This window comes from Giraffa tippelskirchi, chromosome 7, assembly GCF_054371585.1.
Source record: "Giraffa tippelskirchi isolate mGirTip1 chromosome 7, T2T-mGirTip1v1.2.pri, whole genome shotgun sequence".
NCBI lineage: Eukaryota > Metazoa > Chordata > Mammalia > Artiodactyla > Giraffidae > Giraffa > Giraffa tippelskirchi.
The window spans coordinates 65,371,792-65,385,468 of record NC_137281.1 but is presented as its reverse complement, the minus strand read 5'-3'; the positions used below and the strand labels follow the sequence as shown (position 1 = coordinate 65,385,468).

Genomic DNA, 13,677 nt, shown 5'->3' with positions numbered 1-13,677 from the left:
TCACTTCCAGTTATCCCTAGACAAAGTTTCCATGAAAACTTGTCACAAATCTAGAAGAACAATGAGCAGAAACCGGACACGTGCTTTGAGTCTTCACACACAAAACTAAAAGGCAGTCCACAAAACAACCCAGAGAATACACTGGACTTTGCAAAATCAAAGGTATCTACCGTGGGAAAGACCTCATTACAAAAGCAAAAGACAGGTCATACATCGCGAGACGAATGAGTGGAAACACAAAGCTTCTCAAGGACGTGTCTCCAAACAGACAAAGAACACCAACACAACAAGCCTGTGAAAACTAGGGAAAGGTCTGAAGGGACGCCAGACTGAGGAAGACACACACAGAGTATCCCGGATGATGTCCAGCACTGAGGGCCTGAAGAAACAACAGTCTAGTTGCACTCCCTCAGGCCTGTGTGACCCTGGATGAGGCCTCTGTTTCCCGGTGGCTCTGAGAGATGGACAGGGAGGAAGGGGAAGAGAAATCACTTGCACTTCTAATACTCACAGCAAAGTCTTCCAATGAGAAGGGAATTATCACCCCCACTGACAATGCCATTCACTGAAGTGATACCCACGAGTCCATCTAACCCAGAAGGGAAGGAAGGACCTGTTCTCACAAAACGGCGAGAGATGGAAGAAAGAAGATCAAGCCCACACCAATCACTGGAAAGAGAAGCTGTGCTCAGGGCTTGAAAGAATTCCTATTGGGAAAATGATGTCACAGCCCCACAAGGCAATCCACAGCTTCGATGCTATTCCTCCCAAAATGCCAATGCATGTTCGCACCGAACAAAGAATTGCAAAAGGGGTTACGGAAACAGAAAAGAGCCTAAATTGTCAATACAATCCGACGAAAAAGCCCCGATACGGACGTCCAAGGTTGTGTGAAAGGAAATTAGACGACCAAACTAGGATCCTCAGGAGAGTATCGGAGAAGGCGATGGCGACCCACTCCAGTACTCTTGCCTGGAAAATGCCCTGGACGGAGGAGCCTGGTAGGCTGCAGGCCATGGGGTCGCGCAGAGTCAGACACGACTGAAGTGACTTAGCCGCAGCGGCAGCAGCAGGACAGTACGCTATTGGGAATACAACAACACACACAGATCCAGATCGATGGAATAAAGTTGAGGGTCCAGAAACAAACCCCGGCATCCAAGGTCAACTCATCTCTGACACAGAAGGGGAGAATATCCAAATGGGAACAAGAAAGCCTCTTCAATCAATGTCCATGGGAAAACCAGACAGCTACATCTGAAGAACGCTATTGGTTTTGATCTCACACCACCTCAATATTGGGGAAAAACCTCACCCTAAAGACTGATGTCATGAGATAGCTAGAAAGAAGCGTAGGTCAAAGGCTCCTTAACATCAGAGTCTCCTTGCCATTTGCTGGGCGGAGGTAGAAATGGGTCTCTTCAAGTAAGGGAAAGAGGGAAACCAAGTACACCAATGGGTATCCATCCAATGGAACCTCTTCACAACAGAGAAGCTAAGCATTCACAAATGCAAAAGATAGGAAACGGAACATGAGAGACTCCTTGCAAGTGGTGTATCTGAGAAGGGGTTCATATGGAAAGAGACGAAGAATGCACAGCACTCAGATTCCAAGAAACACCACCACCACCCTTGACCCTTCCCCCATGACCAACTCCGACCTAAAGCCTTTCTCTCCCTCTAACCTATCCCTAAAACATAACCCTCATCTAATCATATACATGTGCATTCCTAGCATCCATCCATCCACACACGAGAGAGAAAGAGGAAGACACAGACTGAATCGAGAAAGGAAAAGAGAGGGACACAGCCAGAGAGAGACACGGAACCAAAGAGAGGAAAGGAGTCGATGGTCCAGACTTTTCATCAATCTGTCTCGAAGGTAGAAGCAATGACAGCGCCCATCCACCCCAGAAGGGGGAAACGGACGGAAGGTTTGGAGAGGAAAAGACAAGAACGCAGGGAGCCATTAGAAGCTCAGCCACCCGCAGAAGCCGAGCTGGGACACTTGAACAGAATCTCAATGGAAACAGAGGACCAGAAAGTTGGCTACTCTTTTCTATCAGAGAGGGAGACCTTCGAGTCTTCCTTTCGGTCCTCCAACTTGCATGCGGGGTCTCAAAACAGTCAGGAGGGGGAGTGCCTTTTCCTGGGTACCACGGTGCATCCAGGCCTCGTTCTGCCCCATTCTGTGCTGTGTCAGCCCTGGATGGAGTCTTTCTTTCTGAAGTCTCAGCGCACAAGCTCCACGTGATATCGGCCCCAGGTGGAAAGGCATGGAGCTGCTCGTAGGCCGACAGACCTAGGAAACAGATGGGAGAATGACCCCCACTCTGCAGATGGAGAGACCGGGGAAACCCTGAGGGGCATATGCTTGTCCAGGGCCACACCACTTATGAGAAGAAGGAGCCTGGTCTGAGAGCAGCGGGGTCCTCGGAGCTCAGGCCCTGGCTGCACCCAGGCCTCCCCAGCGCTGTGGGCTGGGCTGTGTGGCTGTCACTGTGCCTGCACATGGCCTAAGGGGGGTGGTCGAGCAGTCAGAAACCCAGAGATTCCCTTGCGAAGTTTTGGGGAAGGGACCTCAGCACGAACCCCAGGAAATGATGTCACCTGCCGGCAACAGAACCCAACAGAACCCGCAACCCGGGTATCCAGGCCTCCAGAGCGGAGAGGAGCCCCCAGCCAGATCACTTGCTGCCAGGATGTTCTGCTGCTTGCCCCTGCCCAGAGGCCGGGGCCTCAGGAGAGCTCACAGGCAGTGAGCGTGGGCACCCTGTCGACGTTGGCTCAGGGCACCCCCGAGAGGCCTCTGGCCCTTTGCCCGGAGAAACAGAAAGGTAACACGGGGAGCCCCAGGCGGGGCCAGGCCACCTCTCCCATGCCACCCGGAAACACCGGGTCCTTTGCCTGTGTGTGTGGATGCGGGTTTCTCGGGGTGTGTCTCCCTCAAGGAAGCCCAGGCGGAGGTGGGGTCAGAAGCCTGCAGACAAGTTGTGTCCACACCCCAGGGGAGAGCAGGCTGGGTGGGATGGGGAGAGTGTGGGCAGCGCTGGCCGCCCAGGCTGACCTCACACCCTCAGGTGGGTCTCTTTCCTCCCGGGTGGGGATCTGAGCAGACACACGTCTCTGACCCTTCTGGGAAGAGAAGTTCGAGCAGGCAGAAGCAGCGGCTCCACTGGCCAGGCCCAGCTCGGAAATCTCCCAGCACGGCTGGCTGACGGTCACTGTCGTTGCAGAGCTTCCCACGTGATGAGGCCGAGGACGGGGACACCCCGTCCACCTCCCGGAGGGAGGGGTCGGAGCACCACCCCCCCGCCCGTGAGGCCCAGTGCAGGCTCCAGGTGAGCGTGCCCACGGAGGCATCAGCCCCACCGGGGGCGAAGCGGAGGCGGGGAAGGCCTGCTGCCGAGACACCGCCCAGGATACACCCGGCGGCCCAGTCTGAGGCTGCCACGGAGCTCAGCACACCCGGCTCCGACCCAGAGTCCCGAGAACCCCGGCCTCTGAGGCAGCAGGAGGACCTGGAGCCCAGCACGCCAGAGCACAGAGGTGAGGACGCTGGGGCTGGTGCACGGGAGTGTGTGGGGAGGGGGTGCTGAGCTACACACGGACGAGTCCCCGAAAGATGCTGCTGGGCCTGCAGCAAGCGCTGGCCTCACACCCCCACCCCCATCTTGCACACTTCAGTCCCAAAAGACATCCGACCCTGGGTACTCTTTGGGAATCTCTTGGAAGCTTTCTGTCCCGGGATACGCACATGCCAAGGCTGGCCTGTGGGCAAACTTTGCTTCTCCCCCAGCTCTAGCACTGGCCTCCAACTGGAACCAGGCTCTACTTCCCAGACCTGTCCCTACAGAGGTGGTGGCTCCAGGTGCAGGACCCAGGGATCCACCGAGGCCAGATGGAGAACCGAGACTTGCCCTCGCAGAGACACCAGGCCAGCTGGGTACTGGCCAGCACACCGGGCAGATCGGATCTCCGTGCCTGCAGGGCCCCCAGCCCCAGGCACTGATGTCCCACCCCCTCAGCCAGAACCTCCACCTCCACGTGCACCTGTACCTGCTCGGGCTTTGGCAGGAGAACCCGAGGCAGAGGAGGAGTCACCGCCTCGGCAGGGAGAGCCTGCCCTGGCTCCCGCGCAACACCCAGACGCCGACGATGACTCACTCGCCCCTGCAGGAAGAACGAGCCCCCGCTCTGGGCAGAGACCCAGAGCCCTTGCCGGAAACACCACGTCCAGGGGAGCGGTCGGCTCTGCAGCCTCCATCCCTGTCTGCTCACCGTGGACGCCGGCAACTCGGTCTGCCCCCAGGGGACATGGAGTTCCTTTCCCCTGAACTGCTTTGCATTTGGTTTGTTTCCACCTTTCTGGTGATGTTTTATTTTGTGTATGGTTTCCTGTATTTCTCTTGGTTAAGTTGGGATTAGTAAACTTTGTCATCATTGTTGCAATTTGGGAACACTGTTGTGTAACTCTGGTGATACTGTGTTACCATCCCAATTTGTAGTTTCAGACCCGTTCGATCTTTATGCCCCACCCCCCAACAAAGCCTGGATTCAAGGCAAGCACGCCCTGTTCATCCCTCCCCCCGATCCTGAACACAATTTCATCTTTTCTTTCTGCATTCCTTCCTATATTCTTGGTGTCCCCAATCAATGACTCTCAGTGAAATGACTGAAGGAGTTTTTTTCGGACTCTCCACCTACTGTAAGACTCCATTGGAGAGTTCTCATTTGTATGTCATTTGAACTAGCCTTTGATAGCTGAAAGGACGGTGTACGTCCTTTCAAGATATCATGTGCCAAACGAAGCCCTTTTGGCAAATGCCATCATTATCTCCAGGCAGGCATTGCTGTTTGAAGGGTGACATCTCAGCCAGAAGGCAGAGGCTGAGCTCCTCTTGTTGCACCAGCTCCCAAAAGAAGCCAAGAAAGGGAGCTGGAGCAACAAACCACCCCAACGCCCAGGAAAGCGTTCTTCACGACAGAAGGCTAGAAAATGACCCAACAACCTTGTGGCCCAGAACCCCTCTAAAAAATCACTGTTCCATAAAAAAGAGAAACACATGGGAAGTTCCAAGGAGAGGCAATGCCCATGGCCAGTGTACTTTAGAGACGGCCTGACCGCTCCGGGGAAGACACGCACCGACGGAACCCCTTGGGAAACAGCAGTGATAGTCCTCACCGTCGTAAGGGTTGCCTCTGGGGACAACCTGCCCTGGGCACCACATGAGGGAGCAGACCGGCTTCTCTTCCTCTGCCCCCACACCATTCACTCATGAAGGCAGCTCAGGTGTTCTCATGCCCTGCCTGCCTGCCTGCCTGCCTGCCTGGCTCATCCGTGAGCTGTGCCCACCTCCAGGGCAGGACTCCACCTTCTCCTCTCTGTGTACCGTGAATCTGCACACAGTGGGCTTTCAGAACCTTAGGAGACTTGAGCCATTCCCACTGGAGCCAGAACCCTCCCCAGGAAGGAAAACAGCTGTGGAGTCATTTTGGCCCCAGCACTGGTTCCCAAACCCTGGCGGCTCCTACAGCCTCTACGGTGTGAAGAGGGAGGTCCCTTTTGACAGAGCTTTCCGGCTGTCAGATCTAAGCTGTTGTTTCCCTGTCAGCTGTGTCTCTTCCGTTGCAGCCAGGTGGGCCACGCTGCTCCAAAGGAGCTCACAAGCTGAGTTGCAAGGGAGGTATTGAGAGGACAGGGATGGCTACAACGTGCTGCAAACTGAGTGAGGGTCCCCACAATCCTCAGCAAAGGTCTGTGGTGTGCAAGTGGGGAGTAGAGGGCCCCCAAGTTCCAAAGGAAGGGAGGTACTCGGGAGCTAAAGCCCTTGGCTGCTGTGGTAGCAGCTGCACATGGCAGCTCGTCCACAGTGCACTTCGAATGAGGTCATATGAGCGGGACTCTGGAAATGGCTCCGAAATCCAGAGAAAGGGGTCAGGGTATGTGGGAATCCGGCGGGGGTGGGGGGTGGATGAAGGAAGGTGTCCTTCCTCTCTCCAGTGCAATTTGGTTTGGTGAGTCTCAAAGCTACCAGATGGCACTTCCCAAGTCAGGCCCCCGCAGGAATCAGGGTGGGCTGCGTGCCTCGGCCCCTGCCACAGGGACAAGCCACACCACTGGCCTCCCTGAGCTCAAATGGCCGGATCTGGGGGTTCTGTCTGGGTGCACACCTCCTTGCTGTGGCCAAGTTCCCCCCTTCTCTGAGCACCAGCTTCATCCTCTCGAAGGAGGACATCGATTGCTACCTTGGCACGTTACTCTCTTCATCCTGTGAAGACTCATTAGGCTTATCCTACAATTACTAGCTGGCCCGAAGAGATATCTCCTGAATCCAGATTAAGCTGGAGTCTCCCAGGCTCATCTGGCATGTCTTCCCTGAAGTCTGCCAAAACCCACACCCTTGCATTTCCAGGGACTCCCCTTAGCCAGCTGGGCAGAAAACCCAGCATGCTTCAAACAAGCTGACAGACAAGCGGGAGAGGACTCACGGGCAGACGGCCTCCCTCAGGTCTCGGGTGGAGCTCTGGGACCACAGCAGCAACGGGCCATCCCAGCCCCTGGGCTCAGCAGCGCCCTCATTCTCAGGCCGGCGGCTCTGCCCTGAGGGGAGCAGGAAGGTCACCAACTGCCGCAGGCGGACCTCAAGCCCCTCCCACTGCTGGAGCCTGACCTCCCCCGGCCCCACCCCTTCCCCTACCCCAGCAGGACGAGAGCTCGTCTTCCCCTGGCTTCCAACGTGAGGCCCGGCCCTGGGCCCCGATTGGGCACTGCCCCAGTCCGGAGCCAATCACAGTGGCCAGGGAGGTGGAACGCACCGATTGGCCAGGGCCAGGTCATGTGACCATGCTCCCCAGGAAACTCAAATATTACCAAGATTCCCTAACAAACCAATGAACAAAATTATCCAGTAAACGCAAACCGTACTTTTTAATGAGGCCAATGTCACAGAAAAAAAAAAAAAATGCTTCACAATGAACTGCTCAAGGAAGCTACTAAATAAACTTTCAGAAAAGTTAAGTCGTTGTTTTTTTTTTTTTTAATAGGGTGACGGAGAGCTATACCTTTCCCATCTATGTGAATTTAGGTTTAAACTAGATTTCCCTTGGCTATTATATAAGACAAAAAACCCCACATCACCCCCTTTCACTCCCCCCACCCCCAAAAAGTGTTTTAGTCTATTGAGTTTTTGTGTCCTCAGTTGTGTCTGATTCACGGCAACTCACGAACTCTACACAGCCAGGCTCATCCGTCCATGGAATTCAGGGCAATTTTTTTCTGTCACAGTAAATGCCCACCCTGGGTGATCCAAAGGCAAGGGCTCAGAGGCTCCTGAGAGACTAACTCCTTTCAGCTGAGCACAGAGCTGGCTCCTCACTGGGATGCCTGTGGCCTGGGGCTCCCAGAGGGGACAGCAGCACTCGCCCCACCGTGTGGTCACTGCTGCAAGTGCAGGCTGCTCCTCACTCCCCCTTGACAGTGTCCCTGAGGGCAGAACAGTGTGAATCTACTCAAGGTGGAAATGCAAACTCCGATGCAACCAAACTTCCCACAAGGTCTCCAAAACCACTCAGGAACAGGGAATTGGAAACTGCAGGGCATGACATGAATGGAGATGGAGACTTGACACCTTACACCGAGTTCACTTCCAGTTATCCCTAGACAAAGTTCCCATGAAAACTTGTCACAAATCTAGAAGAACAATGAGCAGAAACCGGACACGTGCTTTGAGTCTTCACACACAAAACTAAAAGGCAGTCCACAAAACAACCCAGAGAATACAGTGGACTTTGCAAAATCAAAGATATCTACCGTGGGAAAGACCTCATTACAAAAGCAAAAGACAGGTCATACATCGCGAGACGAATGAGTGGAAACACAAAGCTTCTCAAGGACGTGTCTCCAAACAGACAAAGAACACCAACACAACAAGCCTGTGAAAACTAGGGAAAGGTCTGAAGGGACGCCAGACTGAGGAAGACACACACAGAGTATCCCGGATGATGTCCAGCACTGAGGGCCTGAAGAAACAACAGTCTAGTTGCACTCCCTCAGGCCTGTGGGACCCTGGATGAGGCCTCTGTTTCCCGGTGGCTCTGAGAGATGGACAGGGAGGAAGGGGAAGAGAAATCACTTGCACTTCTAATACTCACAGCAAAGTCTTCCAATGAGAAGGGAATTATCACCCCCACTGACAATGCCATTCACTGAAGTGATACCCACGAGTCCATCTAACCCAGAAGGGAAGGAAGGACCTGTTCTCACAAAACGGCGAGAGATGGAAGAAAGAAGATCAAGCCCACACCAATCACTGGAAAGAGAAGCTGTGCTCAGGGCTTGAAAGAATTCCTATTGGGAAAATGATGTCACAGCCCCACAAGGCAATCCACAGCTTCGATGCTATTCCTCCCAAAATGCCAATGCATGTTCGCACCGAACAAAGAATTGCAAAAGGGGTTACGGAAACAGAAAAGAGCCTAAATTGTCAATACAATCCGACGAAAAAGCCCCGATACGGACGTCCAAGGTTGTGTGAAAGGAAATTAGACGACCAAACTAGGATCCTCAGGAGAGTATCGGAGAAGGCGATGGCGACCCACTCCAGTACTCTTGCCTGGAAAATGCCCTGGACGGAGGAGCCTGGTAGGCTGCAGGCCATGGGGTCGCGCAGAGTCAGACACGACTGAAGTGACTTAGCCGCAGCGGCAGCAGCAGGACAGTACGCTATTGGGAATACAACAACACACACAGATCCAGATCGATGGAATAAAGTTGAGGGTCCAGAAACAAACCCCGGCATCCAAGGTCAACTCATCTCTGACACAGAAGGGGAGAATATCCAAATGGGAACAAGAAAGCCTCTTCAATCAATGTCCATGGGAAAACCAGACAGCTACATCTGAAGAATGCTATTGGTTTTGATCTCACACCACCTCAATATCGGGGAAAAACCTCACCCTAAAGACTGATGTCATGAGATAGCTAGAAAGAAGCGTAGGTCAAAGGCTCCTTAACATCAGAGTCTCCTTGCCATTTGCTGGGCGGAGGTAGAAATGGGTCTCTTCAAGTAAGGGAAAGAGGGAAACCAAGTACACCAATGGGTATCCATCCAATGGAACCTCTTCACAACAGAGAAGCTAAGCATTCACAAATGCAAAAGATAGGAAACGGAACATGAAAGGCTCCTTGCAAGTGGTGTATCTGAGAAGGGGTTCATATGGAAAGAGACGAAGAATGCACAGCACTCAGATTCCAAGAAACACCACCACCACCCTTGACCCTTCCCCCATGACCAACTCCGACCTAAAGCCTTTCTCTCCCTCTAACCTATCCCTAAAACATAACCCTCATCTAATCATATACATGTGCATTCCTAGCATCCATCCATCCACACACGAGAGAGAAAGAGGAAGACACAGACTGAATCGAGAAAGGAAAAGAGAGGGACACAGCCAGAGAGAGACACGGAACCAAAGAGAGGAAAGGAGTCGATGGTCCAGACTTTTCATCAATCTGTCTCGAAGGTAGAAGCAATGACAGCGCCCATCCACCCCAGAAGGGGGAAACGGACGGAAGGTTTGGAGAGGAAAAGACAAGAACGCAGGGAGCCATTAGAAGCTCAGCCACCCGCAGAAGCCGAGCTGGGACACTTGAACAGAATCTCAATGGAAACAGAGGACCAGAAAGTTGGCTATTCTTTTCTATCAGAGAGGGAGACCTTCGAGACTTCCTTTCGGTCCTCCAACTTGAATGCGGGGTCTCCAAACAGTCAGGAGGGGGAGTGCCTTTTCCTGGGTACCACGGCGCATCCAGGCCTCGTTCTGCCCCATTCTGTGCTGTGTCAGCCCTGGATGGAGTCTTTCTTTCTGAAGTCTCAGCGCACAAACTCCACGTGATATCAGCCCCAGGTGGAAAGGCATGGAGCTGCTCGTAGGCCGACAGACCTAGGAAACAGATGGGAGAATGACCCCCACTCTGCAGATGGAGAGACCGGGGAAACCCTGAGGGGCATATGCTTGTCCAGGGCCACACCACTTATGAGAAGAAGGAGCCTGGTCTGAGAGCAGCGGGGTCCTCGGAGCTCAGGCCCTGGCTGCACCCAGGCCTCCCCAGGGCTGTGGGATGGGCTGTGTGGCTGTCACTGTGCCTGCACATGGCCTAAGGGGGGTGGTCGAGCAGTCAGAAACCCAGAGATTCCCTTGCGAAGTTTTGGGGAAGGGACCTCAGCACGAACCCCAGGAAATGATGTCACCTGCCGGCAACAGAACCCAACAGAACCCGCAACCCGGGTATCCAGGCCTCCAGAGCGGAGAGGAGCCCCCAGCCAGATCACTTGCTGCCAGGATGTTCTGCTGCTTGCCCCTGCCCAGAGGCCGGGGCCTCAGGAGAGCTCACAGGCAGTGTGCGTGGGCACCCTGTCGACGTTGGCTCAGGGCACCCCCGAGAGGCCTCTGGCCCTTTGCCCGGAGAAACAGAAAGGTAACACGGGGAGCCCCAGGCGGGGCCAGGCCACCTCTCCCATGCCACCCGGAAACACCGGGTCCTTTGCCTGTGTGTGTGGATGCGGGTTTCTCGGGGTGTGTCTCCCTCAAGGAAGCCCAGGCGGATGTGGGGTCAGAAGCCTGCGGAGAAGTTGTGTCCACACCCCAGGGGAGAGCAGGCTGGGTGGGATGGGGAGAGTGCGGGCAGCGCCGGCCGCCCAGGCTGACCTCACACCCTCAGGTGGGTCTCTTTCCTCCCGGGTGGGGATCTGAGCAGACACACGTCTCTGACCCTTCTGGGAAGAGAAGTTCGAGCAGGCAGAAGCAGCGGCTCCACTGGCCAGGCCCAGCTCGGAAAACTCCCAGCACGGCTGGCTGACGGTCACTGTCGTTGCAGAGCTTCCCACGTGATGAGGCCGAGGACGGGGACACCCCGTCCACCTCCCGGAGGGAGGGGTCGGAGCACCACCCCCCCGCCCGTGAGGCCCAGTGCAGGCTCCAGGTGAGCGTGCCCACGGAGGCATCAGCCCCACCGGGGGCGAAGCGGAGGCGGGGAAGGCCTGCTGCCGAGACACCGCCCAGGATACACCCGGCGGCCCAGTCTGAGGCTGCCACGGAGCTCAGCACACCCGGCTCCGACCCAGAGTCCCGAGAACCCCGGCCTCTGAGGCAGCAGGAGGACCTGGAGCCCAGCACGCCAGAGCACAGAGGTGAGGACGCTGGGGCTGGTGCACGGGAGTGTGTGGGGAGGGGGTGCTGAGCTACACACGGACGAGTCCCCGAAAGATGCTGCTGGGCCTGCAGCAAGCGCTGGCCTCACACCCCCACCCCCATCTTGCACACTTCAGTCCCAAAAGACATCCGACCCTGGGTATTCTTTGGGAATCTCTTGGAAGCTTTCTGTCCCGGGATACGCACATGCCAAGGCTGGCCTGTGGGCAAACTTTGCTTCTCCCCCAGCTCTAGCACTGGCCTCCAACTGGAACCAGGCTCTACTTCCCAGACCTGTCCCTACAGAGGTGGTGGCTCCAGGTGCAGGACCCAGGGATCCACCGAGGCCAGATGGAGAACCGAGACTTGCCCTCGCAGAGACACCAGGCCAGCTGGGTACTGGCCAGCACACCGGGCAGATCGGATCTCCGTGCCTGCAGGGCCCCCAGCCCCAGGCACTGATGTCCCACCCCCTCAGCCAGAACCTCCACCTCCACGTGCACCTGTACCTGCTCGGGCTTTGGCAGGAGAACCCGAGGCAGAGGAGGAGTCACCGCCTCGGCAGGGAGAGCCTGCCCTGGCTCCCGCGCAACACCCAGACGCCGACGATGACTCACTCGCCCCTGCAGGAAGAACGAGCCCCCGCTCTGGGCAGAGACCCAGAGCCCTTGCCGGAAACACCACGTCCAGGGGAGCGGTCGGCTCTGCAGCCTCCATCCCTGTCTGCTCACCGTGGACGCCGGCAACTCGGTCTGCCCCCAGGGGACATGGAGTTCCTTTCCCCTGAACTGCTTTGCATTTGGTTTGTTTCCACCTTTCTGGTGATGTTTTATTTTGTGTATGGTTTCCTGTATTTCTCTTGGTTAAGTTGGGATTAGTAAACTTTTTCATCATTGTTGCAATTTGGGAACACTGTTGTGTAACTCTGGTGATACTGTGTTACCATCCCACTTTGTAGTTTCAGACCCGTTCGATCTTTATGCCCCACCCCCCAACAAAGCCTGGATTCAAGGCAAGCACGCCCTGTTCATCCCTCCCCCCGATCCTGAACACAATTTCATCTTTTCTTTCTGCATTCCTTCCTATATTCTTGGTGTCCCCAATCAATGACTCTCAGTGAAATGACTGAAGGAGTTTTTTTCGGACTCTCCACCTACTCTAAGACTCCATTGGAGAGTTCTCATTTGTATGTCATTTGAACTAGCCTTTGATAGCTGAAAGGACGGTGTACGTCCTTTCAAGATATCATGTGCCAAACGAAGCCCTTTTGGCAAATGCCATCATTATCTCCAGGCAGGCATTGCTGTTTGAAGGGTGACATCTCAGCCAGAAGGCAGAGGCTGAGCTCCTCTTGTTGCACCAGCTCCCAAAAGAAGCCAAGAAAGGGAGCTGGAACAACAAACCACCCCAACGCCCAGGAAAGCGTTCTTCACGACAGAAGGCTAGAAAATGACCCAACAACCTTGTGGCCCAGAACCCCTCTAAAAAATCACTGTTCCATAAAAAAGAGAAACACATGGGAAGTTCCAAGGAGAGGCAATGCCCATGGCCAGTGTACTTTAGAGACGGCCTGACCGCTCCGGGGAAGACACGCACCGACGGAACCCCTTGGGAAACAGCAGTGATAGTCCTCACCGTCGTAAGGGTTGCCTCTGGGGACAACCTGCCCTGGGCACCACATGAGGGAGCAGACCGGCTTCTCTTCCTCTGCCCCCACACCATTCACTCATGAAGGCAGCTCAGGTGTTCTCATGCCCTGCCTGCCTGCCTGCCTGCCTGGCTCATCCGTGAGCTGTGCCCACCTCCAGGGCAGGACTCCACCTTCTCCTCTCTGTGTACCGTGAATCTGCACACAGTGGGCTTTCAGAACCTTAGGAGACTTGAGCCATTCCCACTGGAGCCAGAACCCTCCCCAGGAAGGAAAACAGCTCTGGAGTCATTTTGGCCCCAGCACTGGTTCCCAAACCCTGGCGGCTCCTACAGCCTCTACGGTGTGAAGAGGGAGGTCCCTTTTGACAGAGCTTTCCGGCTGTCAGATCTAAGCTGTTGTTTCCCTGTCAGCTGTGTCTCTTCCGTTGCAGCCAGGTGGGCCACGCTGCTCCAAAGGAGCTCACAAGCTGAGTTGCAAGGGAGGTATTGAGAGGACAGGGATGGCTACAACGTGCTGCAAACTGAGTGAGGGTCCCCACAATCCTCAGCAAAGGTCTGTGGTGTGCAAGTGGGGAGTAGAGGGCCCCCAAGTTCCAAAGGAAGGGAGGTACTCGGGAGCTAAAGCCCTTGGCTGCTGTGGTAGCAGCTGCACATGGCAGCTCGTCCACAGTGCACTTCGAATGAGGTCATATGAGCGGGACTCTGGAAATGGCTCCGAAATCCAGAGAAAGGGGTCAGGGTATGTGGGAATCCGGCGGGGGTGGGGGGTGGATGAAGGAAGGTGTCCTTCCTCTCTCCAGTGCAATTTGGTTTGGTGAGTCTCAAAGCTACCAG

The 13,677-nt window shown here is 55.2% G+C and overlaps 1 protein-coding gene across 3 annotated transcripts; it reads left to right on the top strand.

The window, feature by feature from the left end:
* Positions 1-10,310: 10,310 nt before the first annotated feature.
* Positions 10,311-12,103, top strand: LOC145514097 (uncharacterized). Of its 3 annotated transcripts, none has more exons than XM_081511186.1 (3): positions 10,311-10,480; positions 10,880-11,192; positions 11,500-12,103. In XM_081511186.1, the coding sequence occupies exons 1-3, from the start codon at positions 10,346-10,348 to the stop codon at positions 12,069-12,071; spliced, it is 1,020 nt and encodes a 339-aa protein (XP_081367312.1). In that variant the 5' UTR covers positions 10,311-10,345; the 3' UTR covers positions 12,072-12,103. The 3 variants fall into 3 exon arrangements, with proteins under 3 accessions (XP_081367312.1, XP_081367311.1, XP_081367310.1); XM_081511185.1 differs by having other exon boundaries at positions 11,449-12,103; XM_081511184.1 differs by having other exon boundaries at positions 11,443-12,103.
* The last annotated feature ends 1,574 nt before the right edge of the window (positions 12,104-13,677 follow it).

Excerpts from the sequence above, each read along its gene's own strand:
- LOC145514097 (XM_081511184.1), top strand. The coding sequence starts at position 10,346 with ATGTTCTGCTGCTTGCCCCTGCCCAGAGGCCGGGGCCTCAGGAGAGCT. Across the intron at positions 10,481-10,879 it reads TTGCCCGGAGAAACAGAAAG|AGCTTCCCACGTGATGAGGC; the intron begins GTAACACGGGGA and ends CTGTCGTTGCAG. Across the intron at positions 11,193-11,442 it reads CAGCACGCCAGAGCACAGAG|CTCTAGCACTGGCCTCCAAC; the intron begins GTGAGGACGCTG and ends CTTCTCCCCCAG.